The 21,211-nt window shown below is 42.5% G+C and overlaps 1 protein-coding gene across 7 annotated transcripts in view; it reads left to right on the top strand.

Moving 5' to 3' along the window:
- Positions 1 to 16,660, top strand: part of LOC110522752 (ATPase phospholipid transporting 8B3) — a 34,700-nt gene extending 18,040 nt beyond the window's left edge. For all 7 annotated transcript variants that reach the window (XM_090231347.1, XM_036969120.2, XM_090231349.1 and 4 more), the window contains 10 exons: positions 156 to 267; positions 347 to 422; positions 724 to 847; positions 2,959 to 3,145; positions 3,416 to 3,639; positions 13,717 to 13,800; positions 13,938 to 14,162; positions 14,334 to 14,472; positions 14,587 to 14,717; positions 14,812 to 16,660. In XM_090231347.1, the coding sequence (XP_090087473.1) occupies positions 156 to 267; positions 347 to 422; positions 724 to 847; positions 2,959 to 3,145; positions 3,416 to 3,639; positions 13,717 to 13,800; positions 13,938 to 14,162; positions 14,334 to 14,472; positions 14,587 to 14,717; positions 14,812 to 15,066 (1,557 nt within the window). In that variant the 3' untranslated portion in view covers positions 15,067 to 16,660. The remainder of the gene's footprint in view (positions 1 to 155; positions 268 to 346; positions 423 to 723; positions 848 to 2,958; positions 3,146 to 3,415; positions 3,640 to 13,716; positions 13,801 to 13,937; positions 14,163 to 14,333; positions 14,473 to 14,586; positions 14,718 to 14,811) is intronic.
- Positions 16,661 to 21,211: the final 4,551 nt, after the last annotated feature.

The following is a 21,211-nucleotide window of genomic DNA, read 5'->3' as shown; positions in this document are numbered from 1 at the left end:
TACAGTATCTTTACCATACAATGACATTTGAGGAGAATTCCTATGCTCCAAAGGATGACTCCCATCAAGCAAACTCATGAACGCTTTATATAAATGCAATGTGATCCAAAATCAGAGTGATAAACTCTCTGTACATCCTGGTTCCTGTTGTGCAGCTGCTGGGGGTGACAGCTATAGAGGACCGGCTACAGGATGAGGTCCCTGAGACCATCTCCATGCTCAGACAGGCTGGACTCAAAGTCTGGGTGCTGACCGGGGACAAGAAAGGTAACTACTGCTCCCCGCTGTCTGTCTGTCTCTGTCTGTTGGTCTTTCACTCCTCTTTTCTCTCTCTTTCTCTCTGCAGAGACAGTGGTGAACATAGGGTACGCCTGCAGACTTCTGGATCCTGATACCAGACTACTAGAAGGGGATGAACTGAGGTCAAACATATTTACACACACACAGACACACAGACGAAACCACACAGACACACAAAGACACACATTCCCGCACACACACACACACACACACACACGGACAAACATACAGCCACACATGGACACACACACACAAACACACAGACGAAACCACACAGACACACAAAGACACACATTCCCGCACACACACACACACACATGGACAAACACACAGTCACACACGGACACACACACATGGACACACACACACACACACATTGACGATACTTTTCCAATATATCTATTTTTCTGTATCCTCCCACAGGCAGCTCCTCCAGTCTCCTGATCCAGAGATTACTTTCTCCAAGGGCAAAGAGACAGAGCTGTGGTGTGTGGACAGGGAGAAGGCTGGGGAGAAATCAGCGCTGGTCCTCACCGGCCCTGAACTGGTAAACATGCACTACCAGTCAAATGTTTAGAAAACCTACTCATTCAAGAGTTTTTTTTTCTTCTTTTTTTTAACACATTTGGAATCACAAGGTAAGCAAAGAAGTGTTAAACAAATTATTTGAATAACCACCCATTGCCTTGATGACAGCGTTGCACACTATTGGCATTCTCTCAACCAGCATCATGAGGAATGCTTTTCCAACTCTTGAAGGAGTTCCCACATATGCTAAGCACCTGTTGGCTGCTTTTCCTTCACTCTGCGCTCCAATTCATCTCAAACATCTCAGTTTGGTTGAGGTCAAGTGATTGTGGAGGCCAGGTCATCTGATGCAGCACTCCATCACTCTCCTTGGTCAAATAGCCCATACACAGCCTGGAGGTGTGTTGGGTCATTGTCCTGTTGAAAAACAAATTATAGTCCCACTAGGCACAAACCAAATGGGATGGCATATCGCTGCAGAATGCTGTGTTGGTTAAGTGTACCTTGAATTTAAAAAAATCACTGACAGTGTCACCAGCAAAGCACCCCATTCACAATCACACCTCCTCCATAATTTACGGTGGGAACCACACATACAGAAGATCATCCATTCACCTACACAAAGACACGGCGGTTGGAACCAAAAATCTCCAATTTGCACTCCAGACCAAAGGACAAATTTCCAGCGGTCTAATGTTCATTGCTATAGTTTTTTGGCCCAAGCAAGTCTCTTCTTATTATTGGTGTCCTTTAGTAGTGGTTTCTTTGCAGCAATTCGACCATGAAGGCCTGATTCACACAGTCTCCTCTGAACAGTTGATGTTGAGATGTGTCTCTTACTTGACCTCCGTAAAGCATTTATTTGGGCTGCAATTTCTGAGGCTGGTAACTCTAATGAACTTATCCTCTGCAGCAGAGGTAACTCTGGGTCTTCCATTCCTGTGGCGGACTTCATGAGAGCCAGTTTCATCATAGTTCTTGATGGGTTTTGCGACTGCACTTGAAGGAACATTCAATGTTCTTGAAATGTTCTGTATTGACTGACCTTTATGTTTTAAGTAATGATGGACTGTCGTTTCTCTATGCTTATTTGAGCTGTTCTTTCCATAATATGGACTTGGTCTTTTGCAAAATAGGGCTATCTTCTATATCCCCCCACCTGGTCACAACACAACTGATTGGCTCAAACGCATTAAGAAGGAAAGAAATTCCACAAATTAACTTTTAACAAGGCACACCTGTTAATTAAAATTTATTCCAGGTGGCTACCTCATGAAGCTGGTTGAAAGAATGTCATGAGTTTACAAAGCTTTCATCAATATTTTATATAATAACACTTTTTTTTGTTTACTACATGATTCCATATGTGTTATTTCATAGTTTTGATGTCTTTACTATTATTCTACAATATAGAAAATAGTAAAAAATTAAGAAAAACCCTTGAATGAGTAGTTGTTCTTCGCCCCTTTAAGGAATGACCCAGGTGCAGACAGTGTAGAAGAAACTAAAGTTTATTCTGTAAACGGGCAGGCAAACCACAGGTCAAGGCTGGCAGGGGTCAATAATTCAGAGAGAGTTTAAGGCACAGGAACAGCAGGCAGACTCAGGATCAGGTCAGGCAGAGGTCAGTAATCCGGAGTAGTGGGTCAAAGGTACAGGACAACAGGCAGGCTCAGGGTCAGGGCAGGCAGAACGACAGAACCGGGAAACTAGAAAACAGGAGCAAGGAACAAGCGGGAGCAGGGAAACAAAACACTGGTAGGTTCTACGAACAAAACTAACTTGCAACAGACAAACAGAGAACACAGGTATAAATACAGAGGAGATACTGGGGAAGATCGGCGACACCTGGAGGGGGGTGGAGACAAGCACAAAGACAAGTGAAACAGATCAGGGCGTGACAGTTCTAAATATTTGGACCGGTAGTAAAGGTGTTAATGCTAATACGCTCCCTTTTAAGACCATAAGACTGAAAACCTTATAGCTTAGTGATTATCCATAATTCTGTATCATTCATTTGCTCTGAGTCTAGTAAACACTCCCTTTATCTAAAGGCTGCCTTATCATGTTGTTTATTCAGAAAACCATCACACAAAAGGTTAATAGTGTTCATGGTTTGTCCATTCTCAGGCAGAGTTTGATGCCAGGCCAGAGTGGGGTGCCAGGTTCATGTCCCTGGCAGGGCTGTGCCAGTCAGTGCTCTGTTGCCGTGTGACTCCCGGCCAGAAGGCTGACGTGGTCACACTCGTTAGGAAAAGCACTACCTCCATCATCATGGCAATAGGTGACGGCGCCAACGACGTGAACATGATCAAGAGTGAGTGTGATGGAAAAAAAGGTTGACTGTGAAATGATGTTATGATTTCTGTTCAAAGACAGGGTGTATTTAACATGTCCTTTCTCACTCTCTCTCTCTCTCTCTCTCTCTCTCTCTCTCTCTCTCTCTCTCTCTCTCTCTCTCTCTCTCTCTCTCTCTCTCTCTCTCTCTCTCTCTCTCTCTCTCTCTCTCTCTCTCTCTCTCTCTCTCTCTCTCTCTCTCTCTCTCTCTCTCTCTCTCTCTCTCTCTCTCTCTCTCTCTCTCCTGTAGCGGCTCATATAGGGGTAGGTTTGGCTGGGGTAGAGGGGGGTCAGGCAGTTCAGAATGCTGACTATACCCTGGCCAAGTTCAGTTTCCTACAGAGGCTCCTATTGGTCCACGGACGCTGGTCGTACCGCCGAATTGCTGTCTTTCTGCGTTACTTCCTGTACAAAACCTGCAGCTTCGCTTTGGTGCACATTTGGTTCGGCTTCTTCAACGGCTTCAGTGCCCAGGTTAGATGGCAACACTGGTCACATTGGTTTAGCACCAGAATCATTCATATAACGCTAATGGTTTACGGGGGAGGGGGTTCTGGGTGGGGAACGACCAATGGGTGGGTTTCCCTGTGGGTCCTGTTTTTGTTTCACATCCATGGGCTTATTAACACTAAAGATAACAATTCCATCGTTAATAACGCATTTGTGTTTTCATGGCAACGCTACCCATTATTTCTTGGAATTTGAAAGGTCTGAATATTGCTATCAAATGTTGCATCTGTCTTGATATCCTAGCAATGAACCAGTGGTGGAAAAAGTATACAATTTTCACACTTGACTTAAAGTAAATATACCTTAATAAAAAATGACTAAAGTAAAAGTGTTAGTCACCCTGTAAAATACTACTTGAGTAAAAGTCTAAAAGTATTTGGTTTTAAACATACTTAATTATCAAAAGTAAATATAATTGCTAAAATATACTTACTCAAAAGTAAAAGTATACATAATTTAAAATTCCTTATATTAAGCAAACTAGACAGCACTATTTTCTGTTTTTTTAGTTTATGGCTAGAGGAGCACACTCCAACACTCATAATTTATAAACGAAGCATGTGTGTTTAGTTCGTCCGCCAGATCAGAGGTAGTAGGGATGACCAGGGATGTGTGTGAATTGGACCATTTTCCTGTCCTGCTAAGCATTCAATGTAACAAGTACTTTTGGGTGTGAAGGAAAATGTATGGAGTAAAAAGTTAATTATTTTCTTTAGGAATGTAGTGAAGTAAAAGTACAAATTGTCAAAAATATAAATAGTAAAGTTAAGTACAGATACCCTTAAAAACTTCATAAGTAGTACTTTAGAGTGTTTTTATTTAAGTACTTTACACCACTGCAAAAAAAACATTAAAATAGAGAGCCATTATATAAAGGTATAATCATAATGAAACATGAGAAAAGGAAGGCAGAATCACTTTCCTTAAATGTATCCATAATGGAAGAAAATTGCCTGATTAAACAGCTGATAATTACACAGGTGTACCTTGTGCTGGGGACAATAAAAGGCCACTCTTAAATGTGCAGTTGTGTCACACAACACAATGCCACACGTCTCAATTTAGATTTTATTAAATTATTTTTAATTTTAGCCCCTTTTATCCCCAATTGTGTGGTATCCAATTGTTAGTAATTACTATCTTGTCCCAATGTGTCGGAGGAAACACTGTGCACCTGGCTACCTTGGCAAGCGCGCACTGCGCCCAGCCCACCACAGGAGTCACTGGTGCGCGATGAGACATGGATATTCCTACCGGCCAAGCCCTCTCGAACCCGGACGACGCTAGGCCAATTGTGCCTCGCCCCACGGACCTCCCGGTTGCGGCCGGATGCGACAGGGCCTGGGCGCAAACCCAGAGTCTCTGGTGGCACAGCTAGCTCTGCGATGCAGTGCCCTAGACCACTCGGGAGGCCCACATGTCTCAATTTTGAGGGAGCACACAGTTGACATGCTGACTCCAGGAATGTACACCAGAGGTGTTGCCAGAGAATTTAATGTTAATCTCTCTACCATAAGCCGCTTCCAACGTTGTTTTAGAGAATTTGGCAGTATGTCCAACTGGCCTCACAGCCGCAGACCATGTGTTTACCACGCCAGCCCAAGACCTCCACATCCGGCTTCTTTCCCTGCGGGATTATCTGAGATAGCCAGGACAAATTATTTGCATTTGTATTTATTATCGATCCTCATTAGCTGCTGCCAAGGGATCAGCTACTCTTCCTGGGGTCCAGCAAAATTAAGGCAGTTTGTCAGAGTCATGTGTATAGGTGGCAGGGAAGTCAGGCACAGGAGAGTCAAACGGAGTGTAAAATGGAGTCTTTTAATGAATGTCCACGTAACATGCTCCATAACACAAAAAATATATATATATATATAAACAAACATGGGTACGAGGACCCTTCGCACACCTATACAATAAACACAACACTGACAATAAACCATCTCTGACAAAGACATGAGGGGAAACAGAGGGTTAAATACACAACAGGTAATGAATGGGATTGAAAACAGGTGTGTGGGAAGAAAAGACAAAACCAATGGAAAATGAAAAATGGATCAATGATGGCTAGAAGACCGGTGACGTCGACCGCCGAGCACCGCCCGAACAAGGAGAGGCAACGACTTCGGCAGAAGTCGTGACACAGTTTTACAATTTTAAAAACATTACAATACATTCACAACAGATTTCACAACATATTAAGTGTGTGTCCTCAGGCCCCAACTCCACTACCACGTATCTAGAACACAAAATCCATGTGACGTGTGTGTATAGTGCCTATGTTATAGTGTGTGTGTGTATGCATGTGTCTGTGCCTATGTTTGTGTTAATTCACAGTCCCTGCAGCTCTATAAGGTTTATTTGATCTGTTTTTTTAAATCTAATTTTACTGCTTGCATGAGTCACTTGATGTGGAATAGAGTTGCATGTAGTCATGTCTCTATGTAGTACTGTGCGCCTCCCATAGTCTGTTCTGGACTTGGGGACTGTGAAGAGACCTCTGGTGGCATGTCTTGTGGGGTATGCATGGGTGTCCGAGCTGTGTGCCAGTAGTGCAAACAGACAGCTCAGTGCATCACAACATGTCAATACCTCTCAGAAATACAAGTAGTGATGAAGTCAATCTCTCCTCCACTTTGAGCCAGGAGAGATTGACATGCATAATATTAATGTTAGCTCTCTGTGTACATCTAAGACACAGCTGAGCTGCCCTGTTCGGAGCCAATTTCAATTTTCCTAAGTCCCTCTTTGTGGCACCTGGCCACATGACTGAACAGTAGTCCACGTGCGACAAAACTAGGGCCTGTAGGACCTGCCTTGTTGATAGTGTTGTTAAAAAGATAGACCAGCGCTTTATCATGGACATACTTCTCCCCATCTACACTGCTGTTGTATCAATATGTTTTGACCATGACAGTTTACAATCCAGGGATACTCCAAGCAGTTTAGTCACCTCAACTTGCTCAATTTCCACATTATTCATTACAAGATTTAGTTGAGGTTTAGGGTTTAGTGAATTATTTGTCCCAAATACAATGCTTTTTGTTTTTTAAATACTTAGGACAAACCTTTTCTTTGCCACCCATTCTGAAACTAACTGTAGCTCTTTGTTAAGTGATTCAGTCATTTCAGTCGCTGTAGTAACTGACGTGTATAGTGTTGAGTCATCCGCATATGTTTTTTCCCAGCAGTAGACTATGATCAATAATGTCAAATGCCACACTGAGCAGCCACCACAATCTTTATGTCTATATTGTTTGTAATGAAGCCCTTTAATGGGTAAAACTTATTTTTATTGGCTGGGCCTGGCTCCCCAGTGGGTGGGCCTGGCTCCCAAATGGGTGGGCCTACACCCTCCCAGGCCTACCCATGGCTGCACCCCTGCCCAGTCATGTGAAATCCATAGATGAGGGTCTATTGAATTTATTTCAATTGACTGATTTACTTACAGTACCAGTCAAAAGTTTTGACACACCTACTCATTCAAGGGTAATTCTTTATATTTACTATATTCTACATTGTAGAATAATAGTGGAGACATCATATGGAATCATATAGTAACCAAAAAAGTGTTAAACAAATCAAAATATATGTTATATTTCAGATTCTTTACAGAAGTCACCTTTTGCCTTGATAACAGCTTTGCACACTCTTGGCATTCTCTCAACCTGGAATGCTTTTCCAACAGTAAAAAAATATATTTAGATTTGTTTAACACTTTTTTGGTTACTATATGATTCCATATGTGTTATTTCATAGTTTTGATGTCTACAATGTAAAAAATCGTACAAATAAAGAAAAACCCTTGAATTAGTAGGTGTGTCTGAACTTTTGACTGATACTGTACAGTTGAAGTCGGAAGTTTACATACACTTATAATTCACTGTATCACAATTCCAGTGTTTCAGAAGTTTACATACACTAAGTTGACTGTGCCTTTAAACAGCTTGGAAAATTCCAGAAAATTATGTCACGGCTTTAGAAGCTTCTGATAGGCTAATTGACATCATTTGAGACAATTGGAGGTGTACCTGTGGATGTATTTCAAGGCCTACCTTCAAACTCAGTGCCTCTTTGCTTGACATCATGGGAAAATCAAAAGAAATCAGCAAAGACAGACAGAAAAAATATTGTAGACCTCCACAAGTCTGGTTCATCCTTGGGAGCAATTTCCAAACGCCTGAAGGTACCACGTTCATCTGTACAAACAATAGTACGCAAGTATAAACACCATGGGACCACACAGCCGTCACACCGATCAGGAAGGAGACGCGTTCTGTCTCCTAGAGATGAACGTACTTTGGTGTGAAAAGTGCAAATCAATCTGAGAAAAACAGCAAAGGACCTTGTGAAGATGCTGGAGGAAACGGGTACAAAAATATTTCCACAGTAAAATGAGTCTTATATCGACATATCCTGAAAGGCTGCTCAGCAAGGAAGAAGCCACTGCTCCAAAACCACAATAAAAAAGCCAGACTACGGTTTGCAACTGCACATGGGGACAAAGATCAGACTTTTTGAAGAAATGTCCTCTCGTCTGATGAAACAAAAATAGAACTGTTTGGCCATAATGACTATCGTTATGTTTGGAGGAAAAGGGGGAGGCTTGCAAACCGAAGAACACCATCTCAACTGTGAAGCACAGGGGTGCCAGCATCATGTTGTGAGGGTGCTTTGCTGCAGGAGGGACTGGTGCACTTCACAAAATAGATGGCATCATGAGGGAGGAAAATTATATGGATATATTAAAGCAACATCTCAAGACATCAGTCAGGAAGGTAAAGCTTGGTCGCAAATGGGTCTTCCAAATGGACATTGACCCCAAGCATACTTCCAAAGTTGTGGCAAAATGGCTTAAGGACAGCAAAGTCTCTGATTGTAAATCCACACCAGGCCTGAATAAGTCCTTTCTAAAATAATGAGGAACTCATCTTCTCTCAACAGTCTCTCTCAATGATCTCAAAAGGCCATTGGTGTGTATGAATAAAGGCAAATCGCCTGTATGGGACGGTATTGCGTCTGAGCTCTACTTAAATGGTTGAAATCAATTAGGTCCACTATTGCTCAAAATTATTATTCACGGCTCATTTGAGATGTGAATACAGCACTAATTTTCCCTTAATAAAACAAAGGTAAGGATGCCACCCAGTGTTCGACACTATGGCCCCAAATCTTTGATAAACACAGATATTAAACTGTTTTCTAAAATGTTGTCATCCCATCTTGAGACGTACTTACCAAAATTGGTCCACACTAACAAAATAAATTATCCCTGGATAACCGTCGTCAATTACTACATACTGTATCTAAAATGCTTCATCAGAAAAAACAGCTCCTTGACCTGTTTTATCTCTCGATGCAGAATTGTTTTTTGATAGACTAGATTGGTCATATCTCTGGTCTGTCTTGGAACACATGGGAATTGGTTCCAATTTAATTAATATAATTGAAATGCTATATGCCAATCACATAGCCAAAGTTTTAACAGGTAATATCTGCTCCTCTCAGTTCAGAATTACTAAAAGCAGCAGAAAGGCAATCCAATTTCTCCTGTGATAATTTTATTCTCAATGGAACATACGCAATTCATCAATCAAAGGAAATAATACAAATTTCCCTCAAATCTACTGATCATTTAATCCCATTATATGCAAATGATACTTTACCATATCTAGACAATGTATATCAATCACTCCCAAACGCATTGAAGATCATAGATAAATTCATCGTAATCTCAAGTTTTAAAATTGATCTAACCAAATCAACCCTACTGCCTGATGGAAGACTCCATCTCTACCAGTGGAGGCTCCTCAGAGGAGGAAGGGGAGGACCATCCTCAGTGAATTTCATGAACATAAAAATAGTGTAACATTAAAAAAGTTAGCCCTTTTAGATAAAAATATAGTAAATATATTCACGTCACCAAATAATTTATTAAAACACACTGTTTTGCAAGATCTACAGTAGCCTCAGCAGCACTCTGTAGGGGTTCTCACCCCCTTCCATAGACTTACACAGTAATTATGACAACTTCTGGAAGACGTCCTCCAACCTATCAGAGCTCTTGCAGCATGAACTGACATGTCGTCCATCCTATCAAAGGACCAGATAATTTTATCTAGTACTGAAAGCTACCGCTAGCTAGCACTGCAGCAAATAAAATGTGCTGAGTAGTTGCCTCAAAGAGAGAGAAAGATAATAGTTGAACAGTTTTGAACATTTTAATTTCTTCCAAAATTTTAAGGAGAAGCAAAAAAAGAGAGAAAGAGATAACGCGAGAGAGAGAGCTAGCTATATTTCCTAGTAAAACATTTTTCACTTTCACTTTCACTTAGCTAATGCAGCTAGTTAGTTTAGCCTACTCAAACACCCGGTTCAAACATAGAGGGATGCTATGTTAGCTAGCTGGCTATGGCTATGGCTATCCAACACTAGAAAAAGATGGCACCAACAGACATGGCAGCTCTGCTTCCAGCTCCTAAGCAACTTTGCATATTTAATTTTTTTTTGTGTATTATTTCTTACATATTTACCCCAGAAAGTTTTTTGTGTTATTAGATACAGCCGGAAATAACTTTTGGATATCAGAGCGGCGGTAACTCACCTGCATTACGACCAGGAATACGACTTTACCGAATTGGATCCTTTGTTCGAACAATCCATGGCAATTGAACTTATCTCAGAGGCTGCTCCAAGACGCCACTGGTGGAGAAGAGGTATTCTGAGTGTACTTCTAGTCTGACTCAGGAGGCGTGCACACCATCCACCGCTTCCAAGTATATTACTTGCTAATGTTCAGTCTCCAGACAATAAAGTAGACGAGCTCAAGGCTAGAATCTCCTTCCAGAGAGACGTCAGGGACTGTGACCTACTCTGTTTCACAGAATCATGGCTCTCTCCGGATATACTGTCCCCATCCATGCATCCAGCTGGGTTCTCAGTACATCATGCAGACAGGAATAAAGAACTCTCCTGGAAGAAGAAAGGCGGGGCTGTATGTTTCATGATTAACCACTCATGGTGTGATTGTGATAACTTACAGAAACTCAAGTCCTTTTGTTCACCCGACCTAGAATACCTCACAATCAAATGCCGACCGTATTACCTCCCAAGGGAATTCTCTTCAGTTATAGTCACAGCCGGTTAGATTCCCCCTCAAGTCGATAACACGACAGCCCTCAAGGAACTAAACTGGACTTCGTGCAAACTGGAAACCACATATCCTGAGTTCTATCAACAATTTTACTGTAGTACTTGCACTGCTAAAGCACTTGACCACTACCTACAAGGCCCTCCCCCACCCTACCTTCAGCAAATCAGATCATGTCTCCATTTTGCTCATCCCTTCCTATAGGCACAAAACTCAAACAGGAAGTACCCGTGCTTAGGTCTATTCAACGCTGGTCTGACAAATCAGAATCCATGCTTCAAGATTGTTTTGATCACGCTGACTGGGAAGTGTTTCGGGTAGACTCTGAGAATAACATCAACATATATACTGACATGGTGACTGACTTGATCATTTTCAATGACAAGCTAAACACCTTCTTCGTCCACTTTGAGGATAACAAAGTGCCACACATGCCCCGCACCCAAGGAATGTGGGCTCTTGTTCTCTGTGGCTGATGAGTGTAAGACATTTAAACGTGTTAACCCTCGCAAGGCTGGGTTAACGGCCCAGACATCATCCCTAGCCACTTCCTCAGAGCATGCGCAGACCAGCTGGCTGGAGTGTTTACGGACATATTCAATCTCTCCCTATTCCAGTCTGCTGTCCCCACTTGCTTCAAGATGGCCACCATTGTTCCTGTAGCCGAGAAAGCAAAGGTAACTGAACTAAATGACTATCGCCCCATAGCACTCACTTCTGTCATCATGAAGTGCTTTGAGAGGGTAATTAAGGAAGCATATCACCTCTCCCTTACCTGATACCCTAGACCCACTTCAATTTGCATACCACCCCAATAGATCCACAGACGATGTGATCACCATCTCACTGCACACTGCCCTATCCCATCTGGACAAGAAGAATACCTATGTAAGAATGCTGTTCATTAACTATAGCTCAGCCTTCAACACCAGGTGGTGAAGGTAGGAAACACAGGGGCCCCACAAGGGTGCGTGCTCGGCCCTCTCCTGTACTCCGTGTTTACCCACGATTGCGTGGCCACGCATGCCTCCAACTTAATCATCAAGTTTGCAGACGACACAACAGTTGTAGGCCTGATTACCAACAATGACGAGACAGCCTACAGGGAGGAAGTGAGGGCCCCGGTGGAGTGGTGCCAAGAAAATAACCTCTCCCTCAACGTTAACAAAACAAAGGAGCTTAAACGTACATGAATTTGGGGATAACGGGGATTAACATACATGAATTTGTCCAATAGAAACTCTTGTTTGCAACTATTGGACTAATGATTACACCCTAGATCAGCTAGATGCAGTTAAGAGTGCAAGGCGGTATTGAATGTGTCACTGTCTGTCACCTTGATTACTCAAAATTCTCTCGACCTGTGCACCTACGTTGTAGTCTTTCATTCATTGGCTAGATTGTAGCAACCTCATGATGGGTACAGAGAACATTTTAGACTGATGTAGTAGCCTAAACCTATCGATGTTACATTGAGCTGGGTGAATGGAATATGAATGACAGTCATTCAATATCCTCTAATAGAAATAAGTCCATGTTCATTAAAAAAATTATAATTCTCCCTCTTCTTAAACGGCACCCACTGCCACTGGTCTCTACTCATGGAATCCCAGTCGTTTCCCATTTTAAATATTTGGGAGTATATATTTTTCCTTCCTTGGATTAAACCATTGTCAGAAACCTTAACAGAACGCTCAAATCAATGCAATCCAACCTCAGTAGATGGAATAACATTCCAGTTGCTTTAACCAGCAGAATAAATATTATTTTAATGAATATATTGCCCTGGCTGAATTTCTGTAGTTCAATGCTTCCCATGGCTTCCCCTTCTGGCTATTGAAAAACAATGTAACTGGTAATCAAGGTAATCAAAATGGCCCATACTCCAATATTTCACAATAATGCCTTGCAGTATGGAGGGAGGCCTTTTACATCCCAACCAACAGTCCAAATGTGGAAACCGTATCCTTGGCGATATCATGGACAGTAATGGTTTGAGAACATTCCAAGATTTGAAAGATACATACACATTACCAGGCAACTCCTTTTTTCAATATTTACAACTTACGTCAGCTATCCTGGCATATGGAGTCCCTCGGGAAACTCAACTCCCAATTATGGAATTTATAAATAAATTAGCAACTCTTGGAAAGCTCATATTCTGAGCCAGCCATTAAAAAGTATGGTCCTCAAATCTGACTGAATCTGAATGACTGTTTAACTGGAACAGAATATGGAAAAAGATGACATTGGCATCCAGTAATCTAAACCAATTTATACATTTTAAGTTTGTTCACAGACTGTATTTAACACCAAGGAAACGTTTTACGATTATATTCGCCCCAACTCCCACCTCTTCACTGTGTCCCCTAAATCAGGTAGGCACTTTCCTTCCTATGATGTGGGAGTGCCCTGCAGTTGAATGCTTCTGGGGCATAGTTACAAAATTCATTTAGAAGTGCTTGAATGTAAATATTCATGCTTTGCATCTATTATGTTACATAACGATGATAGCTCCTTGAATCTCTCAATCAATCAGAGACTGTTACAGCTGGCTGTTGGCTGGGGTTGGGGGAATGGGTTTGGGGAAGGGGAGGTCCTCTTCTTCTTTTGTTTGATTTTCCTGTTCATACATATTTTATTATTAATTAAACAACAAATATGATACTTTGTCATGTTTTTATTTTATGTTCACTTCTTTTTTTCTTCTTCTTTGGAGTGGCAGCCCACAGGTACAATGTATAAATAATGAATAGAAAATATATGGATTCTGAAATTATATGAATGTAAATACCTGTAACCCCCCCCCCCCTCCCCCCAAATCAATGGAACTGCAACCTTTTTTTAAATATCCCAATGTTTTAGCCATTTTCTGTGCTGTTTTCTTCCAGTCTCTGTATGAGAATTGGTTCATCATCCTGTACACTGTGTTCTACACTGCAATGCCAGTAGAATGCCTGGGCATTTTTGAGCAGGTAAGAGAAAAGACAAAGGCATCTTTGTAACGAGGTGAGAAATCCCAAGGGGCCCAGAGTTTCTGTTTTACTCCATGTGGCCATGGACACACTCCTGACCCTTACCATACTGTTGTTTGATCTCCTCTCTCCTATAGGATGTGAGTGCAGAGTGCAGTCTGAGCTGGCCAGAGCTCTACAAGGTTGGCCAGAGACAGGAGCTGTTCAACACCTGGCTGCTGGCTGCCACCCTGCTCCATGCCTTCTACACCTCTCTGGTTCTCTTCTTTATGCCCCTGGGGGTCTTCTACAACTCTGCCCTGGACTACCAGACCATGGCCGTCACTGTCAGCATAGCATTGTTGTTCTCAGCCACCATTGAGGTTAAAAGGGTTGGAGGTCAAATCAAATCAAATCAAATCAAATCATGGAACGGACGTAAACATGGAACGGACGTAAACAGTTCTATGGAGTTGCACATCACTGCTGATTATGGTTGATGATTATGATACATGTATTGACATGGACAATGTGTGTTGGTTTGTGTGTCTCAGATCATTCTCCTGACCAGACACTGGACTAAGTGGAGTGTGGCTGCGATGTGTGTCAGCTTTGGCCTGTTCTTTGTGTGTACGCCTATCACTCACAGTCCCAAGCTATTTGAGAAGTCCCCAGTAGACTACTACTTCCCTGGTACACGACTCACTTCTACCACTGTCTTAACATTGATATTTTATACTGTCTTGAACTGACTATGTGTGTGGTAATATTGAGGTGGTTGGGTGTGTTTGTCTGTGGTCTGATCAGGTGTGTCTCAGAATGCCTTCCCCAACCCGGTGGTGTGGTTCACAGCCCTGCTGACAGCCTGGACTGCTGTCCTACCCTCCTTTACCATCCACACCCTCAACATCATCCTCACTAACCCAGACAAACATAGGGTGAGACTGCCGCGCGCGTGCATGTGGGATGGCCATGTTACATTACCCACAGTGGAGAGAAGTCATGTTTGACCTGTTCTCTGATTTCCACCAGGTTCACATCACCAAGCACGGGCCTGTAGAGCTGCAGAAGTCTGGCTTCAGGAGAGGAGACTCCCACCGCCGCTCCTCCTACGCCATGTCTCAGGGCCGAGGCATTGGCCGTCTCATCACTTCTGGAGCTAGTCACCGTAGCACAGCTCCCCCAGTTGACAGGAGGGGAACTTTAGGTGAAAATGTCACACTAGCAGGCCGAACACAGAGCTATGATGCTCCGAAGAATATTACTGAAATTGGTTCATCCAAATAGATGGAAATGGGATTGATAATGTGTGTAGGTCCCTCCACAACTACAAGAATAATATATTTTCTATAGCAGTAAAAACATTGCAAATAGGGCCTGTCTATAGGGTCATAGTTTAACCCATGATTTAGCCCTGGTAGTTCAGCACCTTGGACAGCAGAATCCTAGACTGAGGTGTAACTGTTCAAATGATGGTTGGATGATATGGGAGTGGTTTGTGATCTTAATTTGATCACCCTGTTGCAGGAGAAACACTACATTACCAAACATCTGAGGACTCCTGCTTGTTGAACATTTCATTCCAAAATCATGGGCATTAATATAGAGTTGGTTCCCCCGTTGCTGCTATAACAGCTTCCACTCTTCTGGGATGGCTTTTCATTAGATGTTGGAACATTGCCAGTCAAGTTCTTCCACACCGATCTCGACAAACCATTTCTGTATGGACCTCGCTCCATGGACGGAGGCATTGTCATGGTGAAACAAGGAAGGGCCTTCCCCAAACTGTTGCCAAAAAGTCAGAAGGACAGAATCATCTCAAATTTAATTGTATGCTGTAGCGTTAAGATTTCCCTTTACTGGAACTAAGGGGCCTAGCCCAAACCATGAAAAACAGCCCCAGACCATTATTCCTCCTCCACCAAACCTTACAGTTGGCACTGTGCATTTGGGCAGGTAGCGTTCTCCTGGCATCCGCCAAACCCTGATTCAACTACTGGGCTGCCAGATGGTGACATGTGGCTCATCACTCCAGAAAATGTGTTTCCACTGCTCCAGAGTCCAATGGCGGCGAGCTTTACACCACTCCAGGCGACGCTTGGCATTGCGCATGGTGATCTTAGGCTTGTGTGCGGCTGCTCGGCCATGGAAACCCACTTTGTGCAGCTCCCGACTAACAGTTCTTATGCTGACATTGCTTCCAGACGCAGTTTGGAATTCGGTAGTGAATGTTGCATTTTTACGCACTAGGCGCTTCAGCACTCGGTGGTCCCGTTCTGTGAGCTTGTGTGACCTATCACTTTGCGACTGAGACGTTGTTGCTCCTAGACGTTTCCACTTCACAATAACAGTACTTATAGTTGACCAGGGCAACTCTATCAGGGCAGAAATTTGACAAACTGACTTGTTGGAAAGGTGGCATCCTATGACGGTGCCACGTTGAAAGTCACTGAGCTCTTCAGTAAAGCCATTCTACTGCCAATGTCTGTCTATGGTGCTTGCATGGCTGTGTTCTCGATTTTATACATCTGTCAGCAACGGGTGTGGCTGAAATAGCTGAATCCACTAATTTGAAGGGATATGCACATACTTTGTATATACACAGTAGTGCATTTCCTGTAATGCTGAAAATGAATAACTTGTAGTGTATTTGAGGTTTAAAAAGGCTTCTGACGTTTGTAATTTACCTTTCGAAATATGTATCAACTCCTACAAAAATGTCCATTAATTATATAATCCACATAATAATTCACATTTCCTGTTGTTGCAGGATTATTTGCCTGCTGTAGCAAACTGTCTCAAATTGAAATCCTACATTTGTGTGTTTTTCTTTTCTCTTTTGTATGCATTTTTTTCTAAATAAATTATATTTGACTCCTTATTGGTTTAAAAATCATATTTTTATTTCAGCAGTCACCTACATTGTTAAATTATATCAATTGAATACACCTTGGGATGCATAGTAATTGAGAGAAGATTGTTTGGATTTGCAACATACTGTAGGATGTGTGTGCCCCATGTTTTGGGGTATACATTTGTGTATTTGCCCATAGAATTTTACCTCATTTCAAGAGCAAAAACAAACCAAACGGAGACAGCACAGATGTTTTACAATTGTTTTATTTGTTAATTTGTTTCAAAACACGCAATTTACCCATATTATCCTTTTTAAGTTCTTATTTTCTGTAACGGTTATTACTCCGATTTATTTTCCTTCTCGAAAGTATCCACCAAAGCTAAATAAAAAGTTATCCACAGGCTCTCCTGCTTCTGCAGTAGGAGGAGGGACAAGAGGCTCTCAGTGTATTGGGCCTTCAACATCCTGCAGGACGCACAAGTGTGTGTGTGTGTGTGTGTGTGTGTGTGTGTGTGTGTGTGTGTGTGTGTGTTCTAACAGCAAGGGAGGCATGTTTACATGGCCAGTGTTGGAATCACTCACAGGAAACTAGAGCAGCTTTGAGAGCTAGGCATTGTCTCGGTTCAGTTGTCAGATTGTCATACCTCTGAATTCATCTTTGGTTTTTAGCAAATGCTCTCAAAGGGCAGACTCGTTTGTAATTCCATGCAGGTGAGTGAGTTTGTGTGTGTGTATGAGTATGTGTACTGTAAGTCGCCCTTGCCTTTATAGAGTGTTCCTTCCATATGGATGTCTCTGCATTGATTGATTGGGGCCTTCCTTGCCCCTGAACAGAGACTATACAGTACAACATTGTAACACATTGAACCATGTAGCAAATTGATTTAGTCTACCCACTTGGGCATGGACTCCATTTCATGTCAATTACGTTTAGGGTCTTTTTAAAAGCTGTAAAAGCACAGTCTGGTTCCCACTAGAGAGTCAGTGCTGCAGTGCCTCTCTTCTCCAGGCCCTCTCTACAGTACCCTAAGTGACTGAAGCTGCTAAACCCAAACCGGGAAGGGGGCAGATGTCATGAAATGGAAAGGGTAGGTGGGGGATAGAAGTTTGTACACTCTGACCCAGCAGCAATGATTAAGATTGGGGGGGTCAGGTGTTTGCATAGTTTTCTGTGCAAAAGCCACCAGCCAGAGCCTCATATCTCTCATGGCTGGTTACATCAACATTAGATCAGCAGGAGACCATGTTGGACAGGGGTCAGATGGGAAATGTAGTAACAGCTGTCTTGCATTGCACAGCACTGCATTGTCGGTTGTGTAGTTTGCATTGGGTTAATAATATAGACAAGGGGTGTCAGAGTAGGAGTGTCTCGAGGTAAGGTATAACTGTTTGGTTTGAGTTGTTTGTAATGATGTGTTGTTTGTGATGAGATTGATGATATGGTGTGGGGTGGTGGGTAGTAGTGGGTAATGGGCATATTTTTGCTGTCGGCGCAGTACATCTGTAAATGACCCAGAGAGCCTCTTTTCCCGATTTCTCCTCCCAGCCCCCCTGCTGGCCTGTCCTCTCTCGACCTTTTCCTTGTTTTGAAACTGATTGTCTTCTACCATCACAAAGACACTTGGTTCTGATTGATTAACAGGCACCAGAAGAGGGAGAGCACAGTGTGACTGGGGTGTTAACCGGGTCTGACTGCAGGCCGACTGGCAACTTTACATCCCAAAGGAAGATGATGCACATATGCTGTTTGACAGTAGATGAACATTTCTGGTTGGAGGGGTCAGTTGCCAATGTACTGGTTGGTTGGTAAATGTTAGAATTTCACTTGACAAAGATTGCAAACCAAAAAAAGATCACTTCTTCAGATAAATACAAGTGCAGGCACACATACACACACAGACTGAAGTAAAGGATGGCATACAGTACATACAGGCCTGTGGCTTAGTCCCTCTGATTAACTCCAAGGAAACAACCCGGCCTTGGAAAAGCAGGACAGCCACCAACAGGACCATGTTAGTAGCCAGGCTGAGGAATGAGATTGAATGAGATTGATTGGAGAGGAGGGGTGGAACCTCCCCCAGCACACTGCCCCCTACTGTCAGGATTTATATGCATAAAAAAACATGAGGAGGGGAGAGGGTTGCAACAACACATGCACACAACCAGAGAATCCAACAGTGACAAACATTTCTAAAAACAAATGCCAAATCCCGACCCCAGCCCGCCCTTTTGCTAAATACCCCCCTCCATCCACCCCAGTCTTTCCTTCCTCCTCTCGCACAAAATCACAGGTCATTCCTGTAGGTTTCTATACAGTTATACAATATCCATGCAGAAATTTTTTTTGCACCTCCCTTTCAATAGGAGGTGCTGTTTTCAATATATTAATAACATCAGGAGCACTTGAACACACTTCAAAAGTAACTGTGAAATTGTTTTGGAGAAAAGAGAACAAAATGGCAGAAGAAAGCTTGGGATGAGTAAAATAACATCTTCCTAAAGGTTGATATTCAAATGATGCTTCTTTTTTTATCCGATCCAAATCCGCTACATTTTTTTTTGGTCTTTAAAAATACACTCCTCAAATAGCTGAGCTAAACATCTATCTATGTGTTAAGTAGCTCTTGTAGCCCTCTCTCTCTCTCTTCCCTTCCTCTTCTAGCATTCTATCCTGTCTCTTCCTCTCTTTCCAGAAACATTCACAATGTCTTTACTTTATGAAAACATTAAGTGCATGCCGCAGCAAAACAAACAGGAAACGTAAAAGAAAAATAAGCAAACAAATAAAAACATTGAACAGTATAAAGCTTCAAGTCACAAGTTCCAAAACTAACTATCATAGAATCATAGAATCATAGTATCATAGAATCATAGTCATTTTTATCATTAGGATGATTATTGTCAGTTAATTACATAAACTTGAAAGGTTTGAGGTATTTCAGAATTAATTGTCAACAGATGCCTACCAAGTCTTAGCTCTGGCCAGGGGGAGAGGTTGATGTGTGAGTAGAGTAGACAGGGTGGAGGCGGAGGGAGAGAGAACTTGTGTCTGTCTATAATTGTCAATGACTGTTCAGGTGCCCCGCGCAGCATTAGTGCTTGCACCAAGTGTGGAGGGAGAATGATATACAGTGGTAAGATATTACAACTACATCCTGGCCACTGTTGACTTCTGCCAAGCCCTTTACCTCCTCCCTCTCTGTTACATAAAAATATCTCTGTTGGGAGGAGTGAAGGGACGGAGAACAGAAGAACACCAGGCTAAGAAAACAAGGGCACCCTCTGAGCCCCTCCGACAGCAACTACTATGCAGTAACAAAATGATTTACGGAATTCAAAGTAACATATTTTTGTCTGATTTAAATACTGTCTAGAAAATGTTTTCTAGACTTTCTACATGATAAAGTGCTTTTATTCTAGTGTATCAAGATGGAAAGTCAATATGAAAGAAGATGCTGACACAGCCCCCACTCTGTGCCCCTTTCTGTCCATTTAATAACAAATTGTGTTTGTGTGTGTGTGTGTGTGTGTGTGTGTGTGTGTGTGTGTGTGTGTGTGTCCAGAGCAGTCCCACCTGTGGTTGAAGAAAAAAGGCACTCAACTCTATCTGCATGGTAGCCACCTCCTCCTTTGTGGTACAATGCAACCTGACTGCACTGTACATTTACGGTATGTGTGTGGAGTGTGTCAGGGCGTCTGTTTGTGTGTCAGTGTGTCTGTCTGTAACAACGTTGGGGTAGAGGGGGGCTCTTTTTGGTGTGTGTCCCCCGGGTAGCATGGGACTGGCAGGCTGGAGTAATCTTTGGTATTCGTGGCGGTTTCACAAACCACTCAGCTTAGTGAGGTAGCCACATTGGTTCTCACTACAAACAAAGGTCATTTATTCAGCCACGTACATAGAGCTGAATTCTGCCCTTGCTGAACTGTGTACCACAAATCAATTTTTCTCATCGTTCGAGACTTTAAACTCACTGCTTATAGCAAAGCGAGTTTAGAGCCGTTCTATCAAACTATCAAAGTGTCTTATCTATTCTGCACAGTTAATCTAACTACATTGTTGGAAATGCTACAGTTGCATTTTAAGACCCCACAGATAACATCCATGTTCTAACTCCCCTTTAACCTGCATCCCTCCCTCCCCATACACACATATAATCAGCAAGGACATGTGGAGGTCATGTTCTAACTCCCCTTTAACCTGCATCCCTCCCTCCCCATACACACATATAATCAGCAAGGACATGTGGAGGTCATGTTCTAACTCCCCTTTAACCTGCATCCCTCCCTCCCTCCCCATACACATATATAATCAGCAAGGACATGTGGAGGTCATGTTGTGTCCCCTTTTCACAGCCCGTTTTTGGGGCTCAGATTAACAAGGTGCTGAAGTACAGACCGCAGCCCTGACATGTAACGGCATGAAGAATACACCGTCCATCTCCCTGCTTTCTCCTTGTCTTGGGAAATTTCTCCTCCTTGTCAAAATTCACATATAATGCAAAAAAACGATGTCCTTCATTGGTCTAGGTCCACACATCCCTCTTTTTTTTCTTTTAAAAAGTCCTTTCATTTGTC

Source organism: Oncorhynchus mykiss, chromosome 4 (genome assembly GCF_057628025.1).
Source record: "Oncorhynchus mykiss isolate SJ-2025 chromosome 4, ASM5762802v1, whole genome shotgun sequence".
In the NCBI taxonomy this organism is placed as follows: domain Eukaryota; kingdom Metazoa; phylum Chordata; class Actinopteri; order Salmoniformes; family Salmonidae; genus Oncorhynchus; species Oncorhynchus mykiss.
Note: the sequence above shows the minus strand (reverse complement) of the source record. Positions and strands in the feature narration are given on the sequence as shown.